This window comes from Glandiceps talaboti, chromosome 1 (genome assembly GCF_964340395.1).
Source record: "Glandiceps talaboti chromosome 1, keGlaTala1.1, whole genome shotgun sequence".
NCBI lineage: Eukaryota > Metazoa > Hemichordata > Enteropneusta > Spengelidae > Glandiceps > Glandiceps talaboti.
Genome location: NC_135549.1, coordinates 32,762,979 through 32,782,288, shown reverse-complemented (window position 1 = coordinate 32,782,288; position 19,310 = coordinate 32,762,979). Strand labels below are relative to the sequence as shown.

Genomic DNA, 19,310 nt, shown 5'->3' with positions numbered 1-19,310 from the left:
TAATACCATGGTAACAATAGTCTGTTAGGGCTAATACCATGGTAACAATAGTCTCTTAGGGCATAACACCATGGTAACAATAGTCTCTTAGGGCATAACACCATGGTAACAATGGTCTGTTAGGGATAATACCATGGTAACAATAGTCTGTTAGGGCTAATACCATGGTAACAATAGTCTCTTAGCGCATAACACCATGGTAACAATAGTCTCTTAGGGCATAACACCATGGTAACAATAGTCTCTTAGGGCATAACACCATGGTAACAATGGTCTGTTAGGGCTAATACCATGGTAACAATAGTCTGTTAGGGCTAATACCATGGTAACAATAGTCTGTCAGGGCTAATACCATGGTAACAATAGTCTCTTAGGGCTAATACCATGGTAACAATAGTCTGTTAGGGCTAATACCATGGTAACAATAGTCTGTTAGGGCTAATACCTTGGTAACAATAGTCTCTTAGGGCATAACACCATGGTAACAATAGTCTGTTAGGGCTAATACCATGGTAACAATAGTCTCTTAGGGCATAACACCATGGTAACAATAGTCTCTTAGGGCATAACACCATGGTAACAATGGTCTGTTAGGGATAATACCATGGTAACAATAGTCTGTTAGGGCATAACACCATGGTAACAATAGTCTGTTAGGGCTAATACCATGGTAACAATAGTCTCTTAGGGCATAACACCATGGTAACAATAGTCTCTTAGGGCATAACACCATGGTAACAATGGTCTGTTAGGGATAATACCATGGTAACAATAGTCTGTTAGGGCTAATACCATGGTAACAATAGTCTCTTAGCGCATAACACCATGGTAACAATAGTCTCTTAGGGCATAACACCATGGTAACAATAGTCTCTTAGGGCATAACACCATGGTAACAATGGTCTGTTAGGGCTAATACCATGGTAACAATAGTCTGTTAGGGCTAATACCATGGTAACAATAGTCTGTCAGGGCTAATACCATGGTAACAATAGTCTCTTAGGGCTAATACCATGGTAACAATAGTCTGTTAGGGCTAATACCATGGTAACAATAGTCTGTTAGGGCTAATACCTTGGTAACAATAGTCTCTTAGGGCATAACACCATGGTAACAATAGTCTGTTAGGGCTAATACCATGGTAACAATAGTCTCTTAGGGCATAACACCATGGTAACAATAGTCTCTTAGGGCATAACACCATGGTAACAATGGTCTGTTAGGGATAATACCATGGTAACAATAGTCTGTTAGGGCATAACACCATGGTAACAATAGTCTGTTAGGGCTAATACCATGGTAACAATAGTCTCTTAGGGCATAACACCATGGTAACAATAGTCTCTTAGGGCATAACACCATGGTAACAATAGTCTCTTAGGGCTAATACTATGGTAACAATGGTCTGTTAGGGCTAATACTATGGTAACAATGGTCTGTTAGGGCTAATACCATGGTAACAATAGTCTGTTAGGGCTAATACCTTGGTAACAATAGTCTGTTAGGGCTAATACCATGGTAACAATAGTCTGTTAGGGCTAATACCTTGGTAACAATAGTCTCTTAGGGCATAACACTATGGTAACAATAGTCTGTTAGGGCAAATACCATGGTAACAATAGTCTGTTAGGGCTAATACCATGGTAACAATAGTCTGTTAGGGCTAATACCATGGTAACAATAGTCTCTTAGGGCTAATACCATGGTAACAATAGTCTCTTAGGGCATAACACCATGGTAACAGTAGTCTCTTAGGGCATAACACCATGGTAACAATAGTCTGTTAGAGTTAATACTATGGTTACAATAGTCTGTTAGGGCTAATACCATGGTAACAATAGTCTGTTAGGGCTAATACCATGGTAACAGTAGTCTCTTAGGGCATAACACCATGGTAACAGTAGTCTCTTAGGGCTAATACCATGGTGACAATAGTCTGTTAGGGCTAATACCTTGGTAACAATAGTCTCTTAGGGCATAACACCATGGTTACAATAGTCTGTTAGGGCTAATACCATGGTAACAATAGTCTGTTAGGGCTAATACCATGGTAACAGTAGTCTCTTAGGGCATAACACCATGGTAACAATAGTCTCTTAGGGCTAATACCATGGTGACAATGGTCTGTTAGGGATAATACCTTGGTAACAATAGTCTCTTAGGGCATAACACCATGGTTACAATAGTCTGTTAGGGCTAATACTATGGTAACAATAGTCTGTTAGGGCTAATACTATGGTAACAATAGTCTGTTAGGGCTAATACCATGGTAACAATAGTCTCTTAGGGCTAATACTATGGTTACAATAGTCTGTTAGGGCTAATACCATGGTAACAATAGTCTGTTAGGGCTAATACCATGGTAACAATAGTCTGTTAGGGCTAATACCATGGTAACAATAGTCTGTTAGGGCTAATACCATGGTAACAATAGTCTGTTAGGGCTAATACCATGGTAACAATAGTCTGTTAGGGCTAATACTATGGTAACAATAGTCTGTTAGGGCTAATACCATGGTAACAATAGTCTGTTAGGGCTAATACCATGGTAACAATAGTCTGTTAGGGATAATACTATGGTAACAATAGTCTGTTAGGGCTAATACCATGGTAACAATAGTCTGTTAGGGCTAATACTATGGTAACAATAGTCGTCTGTTAGGGCTAATACTATGGTAACAATAGTCTGTTAGGGCTAATACTATGGTAACAATAGTCTGTTAGGGCTAATACCATGGTAACAATAGTCTGTCAGGGCTAATACCATGGTAACAATAGTCTCTTAGGGCTAATACTATGGTAACAATGGTCTGTTAGGGCTAATACCATGGTAACAATAGTCTGTTAGGGCTAATACCTTGGTAACAATAGTCTGTTAGGGCTAATACCATGGTAACAATAGTCTGTTAGGGCTAATACCTTGGTAACAATAGTCTCTTAGGGCATAACACTATGGTAACAATAGTCTGTTAGGGCAAATACCATGGTAACAATAGTCTGTTAGGGCTAATACCATGGTAACAATAGTCTGTTAGGGCTAATACCATGGTAACAATAGTCTCTTAGGGCTAATACCATGGTAACAATAGTCTCTTAGGGCATAACACCATGGTAACAGTAGTCTCTTAGGGCATAACACCATGGTAACAATAGTCTGTTAGAGTTAATACTATGGTTACAATAGTCTGTTAGGGCTAATACCATGGTAACAATAGTCTGTTAGGGCTAATACCATGGTAACAGTAGTCTCTTAGGGCATAACACCATGGTAACAGTAGTCTCTTAGGGCTAATACCATGGTGACAATAGTCTGTTAGGGCTAATACCTTGGTAACAATAGTCTCTTAGGGCATAACACCATGGTTACAATAGTCTGTTAGGGCTAATACCATGGTAACAATAGTCTGTTAGGGCTAATACCATGGTAACAGTAGTCTCTTAGGGCATAACACCATGGTAACAATAGTCTCTTAGGGCTAATACCATGGTGACAATGGTCTGTTAGGGATAATACCTTGGTAACAATAGTCTCTTAGGGCATAACACCATGGTTACAATAGTCTGTTAGGGCTAATACTATGGTAACAATAGTCTGTTAGGGCTAATACTATGGTAACAATAGTCTGTTAGGGCTAATACCATGGTAACAATAGTCTCTTAGGGCTAATACTATGGTTACAATAGTCTGTTAGGGCTAATACCATGGTAACAATAGTCTGTTAGGGCTAATACCATGGTAACAATAGTCTGTTAGGGCTAATACCATGGTAACAATAGTCTGTTAGGGCTAATACCATGGTAACAATAGTCTGTTAGGGCTAATACCATGGTAACAATAGTCTGTTAGGGCTAATACTATGGTAACAATAGTCTGTTAGGGCTAATACCATGGTAACAATAGTCTGTTAGGGCTAATACCATGGTAACAATAGTCTGTTAGGGATAATACTATGGTAACAATAGTCTGTTAGGGCTAATACCATGGTAACAATAGTCTGTTAGGGCTAATACTATGGTAACAATAGTCGTCTGTTAGGGCTAATACTATGGTAACAATAGTCTGTTAGGGCTAATACTATGGTAACAATAGTCTGTTAGGGCTAATACCATGGTAACAATAGTCTGTCAGGGCTAATACCATGGTAACAATAGTCTGTTAGGGCTAATACCATGGTAACAATAGTCTGTTAGGGCTAATACCATGGTAACAATAGTCTGTTAGGGCTAATACTATGGTAACAATAGTCTGTTAGGGCTAATACCATGGTAACAATAGTCTGTTAGGGCTAATACTATGGTAACAATAGTCGTCTGTTAGGGCTAATACTATGGTAACAATAGTCTGTTAGGGCTAATACTATGGTAACAATAGTCTGTTAGGGCTAATACCATGGTAACAATAGTCTGTTAGGGCTAATACCATGGTAACAATAGTCTGTTAGGGCTATTAAATACTACTACTAATATTAACTTTATTGTAACCTTATCTATGTTACAAGATATCAGTACAATACAATACAATACAACAAAGTATAAAGAAGAATACTTGTATTGACCAAAAAAAAATAGTTTCACGATGTGAAAATCAACACAGCATATTGGTTATGTTATGGCTAATAGTATGGTGATAATAGTCTGTTAGAGTTAATACCATGGTAACAATAGTCTGTTAGAGTTAATACCATGGTAACAATAGTCTGTTAGAGTTAATACCATGGTAACAATAGTCTGTTAGAGTTAATACCATGGTAACATTAGTTAGGGATAATACCATGGTAACAATAATCTTTAAAAAACATGATAACTTTTGTGTTGTACATATTTAAAAGTAAGCAATTGATTTTGGTAGTTGCTGAACAAAACTATGTATCAATAAAATAAGTTCAAATGTCAAGTTTGCGTTTTTTGCGGTTTCTAGCAGTGTGTGTGTGTGTGTGTGTGTGTGTGTGTATGTGTGTGTGTGTGTATGTGTGTATGTGTGTGTGTGTGTGTGTGTGTGTGTGTGTGTGTGTGTGTGTGTGTGTGTGTGTGTGTGTGTGTGGCCGACTTGAAGTAAAAACCAATGGGCTAATTTATTTGACATTTTAGTGAGATAGCACTTTGGATGTCTACATGTAGTTGGCAAATTGTTTAGATCAAAGTAATTGTACCACAGGTTTGTGACTTTGGTCAAGAACACTTTTAAAACTAAAAAACTACTTGTCAGATTAGTTTGTGATATTGTATGGATGTTCTTAAGGATGTGTAGATGAAGAACTGTTTCTGAAATAATGAACCCGTGTGCAAATCATGGTCTAAAAATGTGACAGGTCAAAAAATATTTAATTCCAAAACTATGTGGCAGTTTGGGCTGAACTTTGGGTTGGATGTTTCTAGGGGTATGGAGATGAAATATTCTGCCTATAATTTTTGTATTACAAAGTGCACAAAATGCAGCAGCAAGGATCATCTCTTGTACCAAGAAATTGGAACTCATTTCTCCAGTTCTGATCAGAACATATAAAGCTCTTCATGGCTTAACTCCAGAGTACATTTGTGATCTTCTCCAGCCATACACACCGAGTCACACTCTACGTTCTACAAACAAGAATCTGTTTACAACAACAAATTACAGACAAGTCACCTATGGAGGTCGTTCATTCTCATATGTCGCCCCCAAACTATGGAACTCTTTGCCACTTGACATTCACCAAGCCTCCAGCCTGGATTGTTTCAAAACAAAACTGAAGACTTATTTGTTCACCAAAGCATAAGGTGTGATTTAGCCATTCAGCACCACTGAACTGAACATTGCTCTGGAAATCGGCGCTATAGAAATTTGATTGCTTGATTGATTGATTGATTGATTGATTGATTGATTGATTGATTGATTGATTGATTGATAATGATCTTATCTGAAATATCTAAAACTATCTAAAATGTGAATTTTGGTCAAAAATTAAAATCAATCAAAATCTTTTTGGTAGATTGGGCTGAAATTTGATGATGATTTTCTACAAGTGTTATTCTGCAGATGCTGTTCAAGACATTTTGACACATCTGGCCCTAGCAACCATGACTACACCCTTATCAATGGCCAAATGCCAGTATGTTTAATGGAGGTAGCAACATTATAGGATAGGTGTGTTAATAAACATTCTAAAATTTAAATGTATGCAAATAAACCTAACAATAAGACCACACCCATAGCAACAGTGGAGTAATGGTGTACAGTAAAGGTAACAGAGATTGGTAAGTATGTCGATAAATATTTAAAGATGATCACATGTATCCATAACAACCATGGCCATGCCCATAGAAACAGCCAAATGATGGGGGATAATGCAAAGATAATAACGGATGTTTAGCAGAGTGGATAAACATCCATGTATATACTAGTATCCCTAGCATCAAGACCACGCCCATAGCAACAGCTAGATTGTAGCATTATATCATGATGCATATATAACGAAATAGATAGACAAGTGGATATGATAAACATAAAAAAAATAAAACATTCCAACTAAGATAATTAACGTAACAGTGAACTGATGGTGTATATTGCAACTAAGATAATTAACGTAACAGTGAACTGATGGTGTATATTGCAACTAAGATAATTAACGTAACAGTGAACTGATGGTGTATATTGCAACTAAGATAATTAACGTAACAGTGAACTGATGATGTATATTGCAACTAAGATAATTAACGTAACAGTGAACTGATGGTGTATATTGCAATTAAGATAATTAACGTAGCAGTGAACTGATGGTGTATATTGCAATTAAGATAATTAACATAACAGTGAACTGATGGTGTATATTGCAACTAAGATAATTAACGTAACAGTGAACTGATGGTGTATATTGCAACTAAGATAATTAACGTAACAGTGAACTGATGGTGTATATTGCAACTAAGATAATTAACGTAACAGTGAACTGATGGTGTATATTGCAACTAAGATAATTAACGTAACAGTGAACTGATGGTGTGTATTGCAACTAAGATAATTAACGTAACAGTGAACTGATGGTGTATATTGCAACTAAGATAATTAACGTAACAGTGAACTGATGGTGTATATTGCAACTAAGATAATTAACGTAACAGTGAACTGATGGTGTGTATTGCAACTAAGATAATTAACGTAACAGTGAACTGATGGTGTGTATTGCAACTAAGATAATTAACGTAACAGTGAACTGATGGTGTATATTGCAATTAAGATAATTAACATAACAGTGAACTGATGGTGTATATTGGAACTAAGATAATTAACGTAACAGTGAACTGATGGTGTATATTGCAACTAAGATAATTAATGTAACAGTGAACTGATGGTGTATATTGCAATTAAGATAATTAACGTAACAGTGAACTGATGGTGTATATTGGAACTAAGATAATTAACGTAACAGTGAACTGATGGTGTATATTGCAACTAAGATAATTAACGTGACAGTGAACTGATGGTGTGTATTGCAACTAAGATAATTAACGTAACAGTGAAGTGATGGTGTATATTGCAAATAAGATAATTAATGTAACAGTGAACTGATGGTGTATATTGCAACTAAGATAATTAATGTAACCTTGAACTGATGGTGTATATTGCAACTAAGATAATTAATGTAACAGTGAACTGATGGTGTATATTGCAACTAAGATAATTAACGTAACAGTGAACTGATGGTGTATATTGCAACTAAGATAATTAACGTAACAGTGAACTGATGGTGTATATTGCAACTAAGATAATTAACGTAACAGTGAACTGATGGTGTATATTGCAACTAAGATAATTAATGTAACAGTGAACTGATGGTGTATATTGCAACTAAGATAATTAACGTAGCAGTGAACTGATGGTGTATATTGCAACTAAGATAATTAATGTAACAGTGAACTGATGGTGTATATTGCAACTAAGATAATTAATGTAACAGTGAAGTGATGGTGTATATTGCAACTAAAATAATTAACGTAACAGTGAACTGATGGTGTATATTGCAACTAAGATAATTAACATAACAGTGAACTGATGGTGTATATTGCAATTAAGATAATTAACGTAGCAGTGAACTGATGGTGTATATTGCAATTAAGATAATTAATGTAACAGTGAACTGATGGTGTATATTGCAACTAAGATAATTAACGTAACAGTGAACTGATGGTGTATATTGCAACTAAGATAATTAACGTAACAGTGAACTGATGGTGTATATTGCAACTAAGATAATTAATGTAACAGTGAACTGATGGTGTATATTGGAACTAAGATAATTAACGTAACAGTGAACTGATGGTGTATATTGCAATTAAGATAATTAACGTAACAGTGAACTGATGGTGTGTATTGCAACTAAGATAATTAACGTAACAGTGAACTGATGGTGTATATTGCAACTAAGATAATTATCGTAACAGTGAACTGATGGTGTATATTGCAACTAAGATAATTAACGTAACAGTGAACTGATGGTGTATATTGCAACTAAGATAATTAACGTAACAGTGAACTGATGATGTGTATTGCAACTAAGATAATTAACGTAACAGTGAACTGATGGTGTATATTGCAACTAAGATAATTAACGTAACAGTGAACTGATGGTGTATATTGCAACTAAGATAATTAACGTAACAGTGAACTGATGGTGTATATTGCAACTAAGATAATTAACGTAACAGTGAACTGATGGTGTATATTGCAACTAAGATAATTAACGTAGCAGTGAACTGATGGTGTATATTGCAACTAAGATAATTAACGTAACAGTGAACTGATGGTGTATATTGCAACTAAGATAATTAACGTAGCAGTGAACTGATGGTGTATATTGCAATTAAGATAATTAACGTAACAGTGAACTGATGGTGTGTATTGCAACTAAGATAATTAATGTAACAGTGAACTGATGGTGTGTATTGCAACTAAGATAATTAACGTAACAGTGAACTGATGGTGTGTATTGCAACTAAGATAATTAATGTAACAGTGAACTGATGGTGTGTATTGCAACTAAGGGACCGGACAGAATTTACGGCAGGGGGTGGGCCTGGGGAGAAATTATCTCTGACTTGGTTTTTTTCCTGGCCCCCCATTCACTGTGACCAAAATTTCACAGCCCCCCCTTAGTTGTAGAGGTAGTTTTTTAGAAAACAAAACAAAATAAAACATTTTGACTATACATGTAATCATACATGTACACATGTGGTATAATCTTGTTTATTTCCCAACTAGACACCATAAGTAGTCATCACTTAATACCAAGGCATTTGATGTGGTGGTTTTAACTGTCATTCACTGATACATACACAGAAACACAGACACAGAGTAAACACACATTCACATGCGTGATTTGTGAAAAACTGTAGTGGGGACCTTTTTTGGGAGTATCTAAGGACATCACATCACCTACATAGTGTATTCAAATATCTATTTATACTCATAACACAATAACTATCTAATGTCAGACATTTGTGATGTCATGAAGTGCTAGCAAACTAAGGATTTTATGCACACTGAGGTCTGACAAATATAGCTTTCACTTTCCTACACCAAATGCATTACCAATACACATGTAAATGTAAGACATTTGTTCATGAAAGTGCAAAGAAATTCAGAATATTGTGGAATACTTAGATGTAATCAATATGCTTTCAGTTCCAAAACCATACATATTTGAATCTATAGTGTCAGGCATTTGTGACTTCATGATGGGGACAGCAAATTCAGAATTGTATTCAATACACTGTACAGTGATCAGATGAGTATTACTCACAGTTTTCTAAACCATTCACATTAAGCTTGAAGTGCAGTGTCAATGATGAATAGCCTTTGCAATACAATCCCTTTATTCATAATCTTGAATTTATATAAAGGCAAGTTTCCATGATCCAGCCAGTCTACCTGATCTAGTATGAACAATAAGGGAACCATCCTGGTCTTTTTGATGGCTAGACTGATTTTATTCGCTGTCACTGTCACTGTCACTGTCACTAGTACTTGATGTATCGGTGTCACTATCACTACGAATTTCTTCTAAAACAATATCTCCTTCTTCACTGTCACACAGTTCCTCTTCACTTTCATCACCTGTGTTCTTTTCAATCACTGACTTCTGTTGCTCTCTTGAAGTTCTTCTTAACACATCACATGTAACAGCTTTCAACTTGTCATCCTTCCTACCATGTATGTATTAGTTGCTGATATTTCAAGTACTTGTCTAATTCAGCAACCTGAAGAGAGCTTATAACTTTCCATGCACAACTAAGTCAAGCCAATTATAGTCCTGGTACAACTTGATTTTCTTCTCCTTTTTCTGACTTAACCTTGTACGCATTCTCATTTCTTGAACATTCTTTAGGTTTGCAGGTGTTGAACACATGCTTCAGTATGTTTGCAATCAACATAAAATAATTTTGAAAATTCTTCCACCTATTATTTGGTTGTCAATTCACCCTTTCTGAATTTCCTTGTGATATTTGACCTGGGTTGCCAGTCATCTGCCTCTCTCTGCTTTCCTTCACTGTCAACAGTTGGACACTTATGAACTGGAAGATAGTGCATTGGACTGTCCGGGTCTGGTACAGGTTGTGGAATTCTTACCATCTCTGGTCCCAACCATGTATATTGACTAGAGTATTCATATACCTCTCCATTGCTTTAGTGCAAATTTAAGTCACTGATGAAAAAACACTTAACACCACGCAGACATCTAAATGCTTTACAATATTTAGTACAGTTAGATGCATTTGATGATGCTGAGGAGGGAAATAGTTTAATTTCACAGGTTTTAGATAGAAAGAAAGACAAGTCTTGCCTCACATCTTCAGACTCTAGTGAGTCTGAGAGTGAAACTCAAGAATAGTGTCAAGGAAAGAAATAAAACACCTATCTAAATTAATCTGGCCAGACGTTTTTGTATTTACATACATATATACATATATATATATATATATATATATATATATATATATATATATATATATATATATATATATATATATATATATATATATATATATATATATATATATATATATATATATATATATATATGTATCCTTGATGGTAATTACACACTGAACCTGTTTCCACAGTGCTATAATGTATGTATGTATGTATGTATGTATGTATGTATGTATGTATGTATGTATGTATGTATGTATGTATGTATGTATGTATGTATGTATACATATGTGTGTTTAAGTGTGTGTGTGTGTGTGTGTGTGTGTGTGTGTGTGTGTGTGTGTGTGTGAACAACTTGGAGTATATAAGAGTAATTCAGGGTGTATCAAATTAATCTTGAGTAGTGTTTTTATGCTTCACTAAATAGGTACATACAAACGTACACACTTCCATTTTAATACATAAATGAAAGTGTAGAAATTCAATATTAAAGGCGATATCAAGTGCTATCTCATGCAATGCTAAATTTTCTAACATATTAATTTTTTTCAATGACAAAATATTTCACGGCCCCCCCTTTCAAACCATAAGAATTTTCATGGCCCCCCCTTCAAGCCTCCCATTTTTTTCATGCCCCCCCCCCAATTTCTCCCCAGCCCCCCCCCCCCCCCCCCCCTGCCGTAAATTCTGTCCGATCCCTAAATAGTGATTGGTAAGAGACAGTTTCATATTGTTGCAAGAATTTCCTTGATTTTGAGCAGTTGATTTCATCCTATTCATTGTTTATTGCTGAATCATAGTATAGTATAGTATTTAATATCTTTAATAGGCTCAAAATTATGTATGGCGAATAGATGATTCGTGGTCAAAATTTTCAAACTGCAAAATACGTCGTATCGTTCCGCCCTCACCGGCCAGTGAGTGGGGTTGACCGATGTGTGAGGGCGCCCCGTTACGGCGGGTGGCGTACCTTAGCTTATAGTAAGTTATACAGACTAGCAGCCAAAAAAAGAAATGCAACAAAACACCGAGTATAATAATAATAAATACATGCATGTTAATATATAAAGTAATACGATTTGTTATAATTAACTCATATAAATCTCTGTAGTATTCGACCCCGGGGTATTAGAGATTGTGGGAACCAAAATATTTTTTTTTCCGCCGCCCCGGAGAAAGCGGCCTTTTCTCAGAACTTAGAAGCTTGAAAAAGTACATTTTAATGAAAAGTAACCAGACGCCAGGTGTCAACTGCCACCCTCCACCCCACCACCACCACCACCACCACCACCACCACCACCACTACTACTACTACTACTACTACTACTACTACTACTACTACTACTACACACCCTTCGTTTCATCTGACGCGAAGGTCATTTAATGTCAAATTTGAGTGACAATTTCCCATTGGTTCAACGTTATGTTAATTAGAAAACAAAATGGCAGACATTCAGGGTAGCTCGATACTGTGCGTGGAAGATTGTTGGACGTTTGAGTGAAATACATGTAAATATGGCTTCCTATAGTGACGATCTTGATGATATTAGGCGGACCAGGAAAGTGATGATCACTGCAGCCGAACAAATCGAAAATTTTACGGTACGTACGCGTAGCATCGAAATTTATGTATACGGAGACGGGAGAGGTATTTGTTTGATATTTGGCTATCACATCTGGGCATTTGCTAAAGTTCCTTCCACAAACACTTGTAAAATATTGATAAATGAACGTGCATTTGGTTGTGTTCAGCGTCAAAACTTAATAGAAGTAATGGTACAGTGAGTTTTCCTAGTGGTGCCGCTTTCTCCATTGTTTTGAGGGGCATTTGAAGTGATACCCACCAGAATAATACGAATACCCGATTGTGTCGTATATAACTGGCATCACAGGCACTAAACATCTCTCTATCACAATGTTTGGATTCAAATTCACGTCCAATGTTTGGATTCTACGTGTGTATTTGTCAAGGTGTACAAAAGAAGAAAGTTGAATAGATTTATGTTCCACGAACTATATACAACATTGGTAATAGCGAGATTACAACCTTTTGCCAGGAAATCAATGTGTACGTTACACCCATTTCCGTTTTGATACACGTACTTCGTAGCGTAGTGGACTATTGCCTATTGGTTTAACAGTCTAGTGTAGTGATAATTTGGGGTTTTCCATAAATTCAGAAGTAGAAGGCGAAAATAAGAAAGTAGGGGACCAACCAGCTGCATTCGATAAAGAGGATAATCTAATGTGCACACACATACTGCAGTGATACCGTCCTTTGTTGTTGTTTTCAGTTACATATTAAAACAAAAACATTGAGGGGGGGGGGGGGTGTAAAAATAATAATATCATCTCGGTGGGTAAACAGGCATGTTTGTAGACATTTGTACCAAAGTGTACAGCATTACATTTACATTTGTATATTGACACGGTTTTCTGTTTTGTTGCCATATTTTTGCTGTTTTTGACAGAATTAGGGTACATGTACTTTGGAACATTTCTTAGGTCCTGAGGATTCCATAATTAATGTTGAATTTAGGAAATGTCCAATTGTTTGGGAGGAAAGGCAACTCATTATTGCACCATTTATTTGATGTTGTAGAGTGGAATTGTAGCATTAGTTTATAGAGTGGAATTGTAGCATTAGTTTATAGAGTGGAATTGTATCATTAGTTTATAGAGTGGAATTGTATCATTAGTTTATAGAGTGGAATTGTAGCATTAGTTTATAGAGTGGAATTGTAGCATTAGTTTATACAATGGAATTGTAGTGTTAGTTTATAGAGTGGAATTGTACCATTAGTTTATACAATGGAATTGTAGCATTAGTTTATAGAGTGGAATTGTAGCATTAGTTTATAGAGTGGAATTGTAGCATTAGTTTATAGAGTGGAATTGTAGCATTAGTTTATAGAGTGGAATTGTATCATTAGTTTATACAGTTGAATTGTATCATTAGTTTATACAATGGAATTGTATCATTAGTTTATAGAGTGGAATTGTAGCATTAGTTTATAGAGTGGAATTGTATCATTAGTTTATACAGTGGAATTGTATCATTAGTTTATACAATGGAATTGTATCATTAGTTTATAGAGTGGAATTGTAGCATTAGTTTATAGAGTGGAATTGTAGCATTAGTTTATAGAGTGGAATTGTAGCATTAGTTTATAGAGTGGAATTGTATCATTAGTTTATAGAGTGGAATTGTAGCATTAGTTTATAGAGTGGAATTGTACCATTAGTTTATAGAGTGGAATTGTAGCATTAGTTTATAGAGTGGAATTGTAGCATTAGTTTATAGAGTGGAATTGTAGCATTAGTTTATAGAGTGGAATTGTAGCATTAGTTTATAGAGTGGAATTGTAGCGGTAGTATGTAGAATGGAATTGTAGCATTAGTTTATAGAGTGGAATTGTACCATTAGTTTATAGAGTGGAATTGTAGCATTAGTTTATACAATGGAATTGTAGTGTTAGTTTATAGAGTGGAATTGTACCATTAGTTTATAGAGTGGAATTGTACCATTAGTTTATAGAGTGGAATTGTACCATTAGTTTATAGAGTGGAATTGTAGCATTAGTTTATAGAGTGGAATTGTAGCGGTAGTATGTAGAATGGAATTGTAGCATTAGTTTATAGAGTGGAATTGTACCATTAGTTTATAGAGTGGAATTGTAGCATTAGTTTATACAATGGAATTGTAGTGTTAGTTTATAGAGTGGAATTGTACCATTAGTTTATAGAGTGGAATTGTACCATTAGTTTATAGAGTGGAATTGTACCATTAGTTTATAGAGTGGAATTGTACCATTAGTTTATAGAGTGGAATTGTACCATTAGTTTATAGAGTGGAATTGTACCATTAGTTTATAGAGTGGAATTGTAGCATTAGTTTATAGAGTGGAATTGTAGCATTAGTTTATAGAGTGGAATTGTACCATTAGTTTATAGAGTGGAATTGTAGCGGTAGTATGTAGAATGGAATTGTAGCATTAGTTTATAGAGTGGAATTGTAGCATTAGTTTATAGAGTGGAATTGTAGCATTAGTTTATAGAGTGGAATTGTAGCATTAGTTTATAGAGTGGAATTGTACCATTAGTTTATAGAGTGGAATTGTAGCATTAGTTTATAGAGTGGAATTGTAGCATTAGTTTATAGAGTGGAATTGTACCATTAGTTTATAGAGTGGAATTGTACCATTAGTTTATAGAGTGGAATTGTAGCATTAGTTTATACAATGGAATTGTAGTGTTAGTTTATAGAGTGGAATTGTACCATTAGTTTATAGAGTGGAATTGTACCATTAGTTTATAGAGTGGAATTGTACCATTAGTTTATAGAGTGGAATTGTACCATTAGTTTATAGAGTGGAATTGTAGCATTAGTTTATAGAGTGGAATTGTACCATTAGTTTATAGAGTGGAATTGTAGCGGTAGTATGTAGAGTGGAATTGTAGCATTAGTTTATAGAGTGGAATTGTAGCATTAGTTTATAGAGTGGAATTGTACCATTAGTTTATAGAGTGGAATTGTAGCATTAGTTTATAGAGTGGATTGTAGCATTAGTTTATAGAGTGGAATTGTAGCATTAGTTTATAGAGTGGAATTGTAGCATTAGTTTATAGAGTGGAATTATAGCATTAGTTTATAGAGTGGAATTGTAGCATTAGTTTATAGAGTGGAATTGTAGCGTTTGTTTGAGTGCAATCTCCAGAACGATAAAAAGGTAAAAACACAAAAACCTCCAAATCAAAAAACTAAATGCTACAATTATTAGTCCCCGCCGGACGATTGGGTTCCATCCGTCCGTCCATCCATCCATCCGTCCATCCATCCGTCCAAAGTTGTTTCTTGGAGATGCCTGGACCGATTTTTTTTCAAACTTTTTCAGGGGCAACATACAATGGCATACATATGCACGTCAATTTGTTTCATGATACAATCCAATATGGCCACCTAGCAGCCATTTTGTTTGCAGATTTTCCCTGTCTAAAGCCATAACTCTGACATGCTTGAACAGATCTCATTCAAATTTTCTATTAGGACAGTGTTCTATGACATACATATGCATATCCATTTTCATCGTGATACGATCCAATATGGCTGCCTGGCAGCCATTTTGTTTGCGAATTTTCCATGTCCAAAGCCACAACTCAGACATGCTTGAACAGCCCCCCCCCCCCCCTACCCAACCCATCCTTTATTGTTGAATGGTTTATTCCATCACGTCATCTTGAAGAGTAGGCATGTCCCATGTCCAACGAGGAGACACAACATGAGTAGGCATGTTCCATGTCCAACAAGCAAGACACAACATATCTAAGTCTGTTTGATTTAGGTTCACAAGTGTTGTTGCGTGATCAGAGTAGTGATATCAAGAAAATGACAACATAAACTGCCAGTTCCTTAAAATCCAATCAGAGTGGAGACTATGTCATTCTCAATGACTTGTTGTAATTAGTTACTTGATTAAAGTAGAATACCAACTTCACTGAGTCTATACTCCATTTCAAGACATAATAGTCTTTTACATGGCTGGCCACAAAACTAACTTTGTAATTAATTAATTAATTAATTAATTAATTAATTAATTAACAGAGTGATTAAAATCATTTTCATAACATTGGTGTAGATGTGGTATTGATTTTAATATGAACAGTTTACCTTTGACATTTGTTGGTTGACCCCAGATCAAATAAATTGTGACATGGTTGATATAGCAGTATAGTCTTGGTTACCAAGCCCCTCATAGCTAGGGACCAGCAGTATAGTCTTGGTTACCAAGCCCCTCATAGCTAGGGACCAGCAGTATAGTCTTGGTTACCAAGCCCCTCATAGCTAGGGACCAGCAGTATAGTCTTGGTTACCAAGCCCCTCGTAGCTAGGGACCGGCAGTATAGTCTCGGTTACCAAGCCTCTCGTAGCTAGGGACCAGCAGTATAGTCTTGGTTACCAAGCCCCTCATAGCTAGGGACCAGCAGTATAGTCTTGGTTACCAAGCCCCTCGTAGCTGGGGACCACTCCAAATTAGAGTGTGGGAAAACGTCATTTCAACTGCATGTACCCCACCTGGGACTCACACAGTACAAAATGTACATTTCAACTGCATGTACCCCACCTGGGACTCACACAGTACAAAATGTGCATTTCTTCAAAGTCATTAAAAATGTGCTGACGAGGCCTGTTTGTTGTTATGTGGAGTTAAAGTCATGTACATGTATCAATCGCTTGAAAAGTTATAACTTGTCGCGAAAGTACCTAAATTGTTTAGCATACAATATTGGAAGTGATGTTTTCCCCAGCATGCACTGCTCTAAACATTATATCCTGCGTGGGTAAGTTGGAATCTCGTTTCCCGAGACTCTTGTTTTTGGTGGTCTCATAGGCAGAGCCCCCTAGTGGTGAGAGTCTAGGTAACTGAGGCTAACACAGCAGTGGTTATTTGACCTTTGACCAGTCACCTACTTGCCTACCTTAACAAAAACACTGCTTGATCAACAAATTGATCATGAAAAGTTTGAAGACGACATAGATTCCTACAATTAAGTAGATGTATGTTTTACTTCACAGATATGCAATATAAACATAGTTGTCAGTGACTGGATGTACATGTATGTTTTACTTCACAGATATGCAATATAAACATAGTTGTCAGTGACTGGATGTACATGTATGTTTTACTTCACAGATATGCAATATAAACATAGTTGTCAGTGACTGGATGTACATGTATGTTTTACTTCACAGATATACAATATAAACATAGTTGTCAGTGACTGGATGTACATGTATGTTTTACTTCACAGATATACAATATAAACATAGTTGTCAGTGACTGGATGTACATGTATGTTTTACTTCACAGATATGCAATATAAACATAGTTGTCAGTGACTGGATGTACATGTATGTTTTACTTCACAGATATGCAATATAAACATAGTTGTCAGTGACTGGATGTACATACATGTTTTACTTCACAGATATGCAATATAAACATAGTTGTCAGTGACTGGATGTACATGTATGTTTTACTTCACAGATATGCAATATAAACATAGTTGTCAGTGACTGGATGTACATGTATGTTTTATTTCACAGATATACAATATAAGCATAACTGTCAATGACTGTGGATGGCAGGTCCGTCACCGTTACAGTGAATTCAGTGAACTTCATGAACGGCTTGTAACTGAATACAAATTAGAGAAGGGATTGCTTCCGCCTAAAAAACTCCTCGGAAATCTTTCAAAATCATTCATCGAGAAGAGACAAAAAGATTTAGAACACTATTTGCAAACATTACTGCAAAAATACACTTATTTACCAAAACCATTGTCTGTTTTCCTGGGCTTTAATAAATATGTAAGTATATCTTCTTAAATATTATAACTTAAGTATGTTAATGTAAATATTGTAACTTAATTATGTCAATGTAAATATTGTAACTTAAGTATGTCAATGTAAATATTGTAACTTAAGTATTTTAATGTAAATATTGTAACTTAAGTATGTTAATGTAAATATTGTAACTTAATTATGTCAATGTAAATATTGTAAATTTCCCTTACTTGACATTGTGTTAGAAGAGTCATTGGTTCAACAATTTATCGAGTTTAAATAAAGTCAAACAAACAAACAAGTATAACTTATTAATAATTTGTTAGTATTTCTGATTGAATAATTATATAAGTATATCTTATTAAATATGTAAATATATTGATATAGTTTTTAGCCAGGACAGTCGGTGTAGTTAGCTCAGAGACAGTCAGTGTAGTTAGCTCAGAAAGTGTAGTTAGCTCAGAGACAGTCACAAAGTGTAGTTAGCTCAGAGACAGTCACTGAGTGTAGTTAGCTCAGAGACAGTCACTGAGTGTAGTTAGCTCAGAGACAGTCACTGAGTGTAGTTAGCTCAGAGACAGTCACAAAGTGTAGTTAGCTCAGAGACAGTCACTGAGTGTAGTTAGCTCAGAGACAGTCAGTGTAGTTAGCTCAGAGACAGTCACTGAGTGTAGTTAGCTCAGAGACAGTCACTGAGTGTAGTTAGCTCAGAGACAGTCACTGAGTGTAGTTAGCTCAGAGACAGTCACTGAGTGTAGTTAGCTCAGAGACAGTCACTGAGTGTAGTTAGCTCAGAGACAGTCACTGAGTGTAGTTAGCTCAGAGACAGTCACTGAGTGTAGTTAGCTCAGAGACAGTCACTGAGTGTAGTTAGCTCAGAGACAGTCACTGAGTGTAGTTAGCTCAGAGACAGTCACAAAGTGTAGTTAGCTCAGAGACAGTCACTGAGTGTAGTTAGCTCAGAGACAGTCACAAAGTGTAGTTAGCTCAGAGACCGTCACAAAGTGTAGTTAGCTCAGAGACAGTCAGTGTAGTTAGCTCAGAGACAGTCACAAAGTGTAG

At 35.9% G+C, this 19,310-nt stretch overlaps 1 protein-coding gene across 1 annotated transcript in view; it reads left to right on the top strand.

The window, feature by feature from the left end:
• The first annotated feature begins 12,391 nt into the window (after positions 1-12,391).
• The window catches only part of LOC144437492 (nischarin-like), a 29,544-nt gene continuing 22,625 nt past the window's right edge, over positions 12,392-19,310 (top strand). The window contains exons 1-2 of the mRNA XM_078126438.1: positions 12,392-12,505; positions 18,009-18,272. Of these exons, the coding sequence (XP_077982564.1) occupies positions 12,419-12,505; positions 18,009-18,272 (351 nt within the window). The 5' untranslated portion in view covers positions 12,392-12,418. The remainder of the gene's footprint in view (positions 12,506-18,008; positions 18,273-19,310) is intronic.